The sequence below is a fragment of the Poecilia latipinna genome, unplaced genomic scaffold (genome assembly GCF_001443285.1).
Source record: "Poecilia latipinna isolate Pla-1442-1.1 unplaced genomic scaffold, P_latipinna-1.0 Scaffold1803, whole genome shotgun sequence".
NCBI classification, from domain to species: domain Eukaryota; kingdom Metazoa; phylum Chordata; class Actinopteri; order Cyprinodontiformes; family Poeciliidae; genus Poecilia; species Poecilia latipinna.
The window spans coordinates 70,560-74,375 of NW_015114419.1; the positions used below are offsets into that span (position 1 = coordinate 70,560).

Below are 3,816 nucleotides of genomic sequence, written 5' to 3' on the forward strand. Positions count from 1 at the left end.
GACCCTCCTCTCCAATAAAATGTAAATGTACATTTAGCGACATTTGTTAGCTAATAAATGTATGTTTAGCCAAATTAATTAGCTTAGACAAACATGGTGTCTTCTATGATGGAAAACAGTCCTCTGAGACTGCAGTGTGACATAGTAACTGTTGTCAACAGTAGTGTCATTGTGGGGCTGATTCTCTGTTTGAATCTGTCCTGGCCAGGTGTGCTGCTGCGGCTGCCCAGTGGTCCACTATGGCCCAGAACCAGGTGATCCTGCAGTTCCGATTCGCCACGTTTGGGGACTCCATGCTGCAGAAGATGAACCTTCTCCGACACCAGAGACGCTTCTGCGACGTCGTCGTTCGCATCAACCAGCTGGAGGTCCCCGGCCATAAAGTGGTGTTTGCTGCCGGCTCGTCTTTCCTGAGAGACCAGTTCATCCTGCAGCAGGACTCCAGGGAGGTCCAGATCTCCATGATTCAGGAGGCGGAAGTTGGCCGGCAGCTGCTGCTCTCCTGCTACACCGGCCAGCTGGAGTTTCCTGAGCTGGAGCTCGTGCATTACCTGACGGTGGCCAGCTTCCTCCAAATGGGCCACATCGTGGAGCAGTGCACCCAAGCCCTCAACAAGTTCATCAAACCTCAGGCCTCACGCCAGCTGGAGGTGGATCTGGACCTGCGGAGGGAAAAGGGAGACGAGGGTCCGTCCTCCCAGGCTCAAAGGGAGCAGGAGCGGTCTCAGGTGCGGATTGTACCTGAGGGAGAGGAGGAGGATGAGGAGGAAGAGGAGGAGGACGAGACGGTGGTGATGGGAAAGGTGGAGAGAGACAATAACGTCGAGAGTGACGACGACGAGGACGACGATGTCATAGTCCAGCCGTCCATGAGCCCCGTCCAGGTGTGGCGGAGGCGTTCGAGGCCCGGTTTGGCGGATAACGACATCACCATAGTGAAAGTGGAATCTGTGACCGACGTAGCGGAGAACACCATCACCGGCCACTTCTCCGCTAGCCCCCCAGCTGCGCTGCACTCCCCGGAGCCGCAGCACTCGCTCATCAACTCCACCGTGGACAGCCGTGGCAGCGAGATGGCGGCTCCGCCGGGCATGGCGGGTTACCCGCTCAGCCCGCCTCCCTCGTCCCCGCTCACCGAGAAGCACGTCGGACACCAGCGGAGCTACGACAAGCCTCTGCAGTGGTACCACCAGTGCCCCAAGTGCGCCCGAGTCTTCCGGCAACTGGAGAACTACGCCAACCACCTCAAGATGCACAAGCTGTTCATGTGCCTGCTGTGCGGGAAGACCTTCACGCAGAAGGGCAACCTGCACCGGCACATGCGCGTCCACGCCGGGATCAAGCCCTTCCAGTGCAAGATCTGCGGCAAGACGTTTACCCAGAAGTGCTCGCTGCTGGATCACCTGAACCTGCACAGCGGGGACAAGCCGCACCGCTGCAACTACTGTGAAATGGTGTTTGCTCACAAGCCCGTGCTGCGCAAGCACCTCAAACAGATCCACGGCAAGAACAGCTTTGACAACGCAAATGAGGGCAGTCTGCACGAGGGCGGACTGGAGTTTGATTTTGGACGAATGTAAAGTTTTTTTTTAATTTTTTTTTTAAGTAAGGTGATTGATTTTTCAAAGATCCTCACTGTGGTCAGCCTGTACAGTTGACACCAGAAGTTTACATACACCGCAAGGTTTACCCCAGAAAACTTGCTAAGCCCTGTGGTTGGTAGCTAGGGCAGTCATCAGCCAGTGGCCCATCGTGTTTTTCAGTTAAAACACCAACAATAACGTCTTAAAAAATGCAAACATTATAAAAATACTTAATTACTTCAGTAATTAAGCTTTACTTGTGCCTGGTAGGGGCACAAGTAAAGCCTGGTGTCCCACCAGGCTGATAAAACACTGAGGGAAACCCTGCATTGCATAAAAAGACACAAACATTTCTTTTGTTTGTTTTTATTTTATTATTGTCTGACCAAATGTCTCTTGTTTCAGGTCAGGTAGAATTGCCTAAATTATTATTATGTTGCTAAACAACAAAAACTTGGCAAGAAGATTTTTTTTCATAACTTATTTCAAACAAAGACGTTTGAATACAGTTGAGTATCAGGAATCCTTTTTTTTTTTTTAGCTGCATCACTTAAGTCAAACCTTTTGGGTTTCCTTTTGCATACTTCTAATAGATTAACTGAGCTGACACATTTGAGTTATTTGGAGACACACATGTGGATGGATGTATTTTAAGGCCACATCTGAAACCCACTGCTTTCCTGTTTGACACTGGCCTGGTAAAATCCTGTTCTTTGTTCTACACTTCACTTTGTGCAGTGAGTCTGGAAGGTCAAAAGAAATCAGCCACTATATCAGGAAGAGAACTGTAGAGCTTCCCAGATCTGGTTCAATTCAGGAACAATCTCCAGATGCTGCATTCGTGGTCCGTGGTGAATGGCCTGTGCTGCTCTTTATTCAGTCCAGAGGACCCCAAAGCGCTTTAGGGGTAATGGGTTATGCCGGTTCTGTTAGGAGGAACAAACCAGAACTCCGGCAAACTATTGGGAGACATTTGAGCAAGGAAACCCAAAAGATTTAACTCAACTCATACAGTTTAATAAAACAGTTACCCCTGATATTGACCAAATGTATGCTAACCTCTGACTTCTGAGTTCAAAGAAAGTAAAAATAATAATAATAAAATCTACAAAATAAAGTTTTGCTGCGTTTTTTGGCATTTAGCAAATAGAAATAATGCTGGTAATTCTAACTAGCCTAAAACAAGATAAGTTTGTTCTGATTTAACTTCAGACAGAGAAAATAAATTGTGTTTGTGTCTTTTTATTCTGTGTAAGTAAATGTCAGGATTCAGCTGTGTGCTTTAAAATGGAGACAACAACCATATCTGCACTTCACCATGGCTTCATTAATGTGGACTGTTTTTTTCTGTGTACAATACAGTGCAGATGCCTTTGTGTCATACTTGAAACTTAAACACTGAACCACAAACAATAATGACTGAAGATCTTCTGGTAATGAATCCTGGCCCTGTGTGTAGTGTGTTACCTTAAAAAAATAAACACTGCAAAATCAAATGTACAGTATCTGTTTGTATATTGTGCTTAACATATGTAGCTGTTCCTTATTATCTGTATGAATATGACAACAGGAAATTCATTAGCAGAAGAAACTTGAAGGAGCGTTGGTACTAAAATGTTGTACTGCAGGATATTTCTGTCGTTTGTGGAGCTAGAAACTGTTTGTATGACATGAGCTGTTTTCTGTAGACGTAATATCAGAGGTAACATTGGACCAAAATGACATTGTCTCTGTTCTTTGTTCATGAAATAAAAAGTTCTCAGAAAAAAATGAAAATTCAAACATTGCCTCTTCTTATCAGATGCTTTATTTGCAGATATAAACAGACTTATTGGCACTACTGGTAAAAAAAAAAGTGCAAAGTGCATTAAAATAAAAGTTCTTTCTGCAGTAGCATAATCTCACAATGGACACGTTAGAAGATTTTTAGCCTTTTAATTTGAATAAAGTTAATCAATGCAGGGGGGGAACAAATCTGTCCCCAAAACAGGTAAAAAAATGAAATAAATAAATATAGTCTATCTAGATAGTTCTAAATCTCTGATTTTGCCATATTTAACATATTGTTGTGAGGAATTAATTACAAAAGCTCTTTACATCCACTGAGTATCCTACAGAAACATCTGTCTGTCTTATAGAGCTCCCTCCACACCTATTCCCTGACTCTGGTAAATAGCTGATAAATGAGCTAATAAGGGACTTGAAGACTCTTTAAATGTTTCTCATATTCCTC

The 3,816-nt window shown here is 44.7% G+C and overlaps 1 protein-coding gene across 1 annotated transcript; it reads left to right on the top strand.

Moving 5' to 3' along the window:
- Positions 1–154: 154 nt before the first annotated feature.
- On the top strand, positions 155–2,668 carry LOC106934416 (zinc finger and BTB domain-containing protein 26-like). The gene has a single exon (XM_015014300.1). It carries the CDS (start codon positions 240–242, stop codon positions 1,578–1,580), a length of 1,341 nt encoding a protein of 446 aa, XP_014869786.1. The 5' UTR covers positions 155–239; the 3' UTR covers positions 1,581–2,668.
- The last annotated feature ends 1,148 nt before the right edge of the window (positions 2,669–3,816 follow it).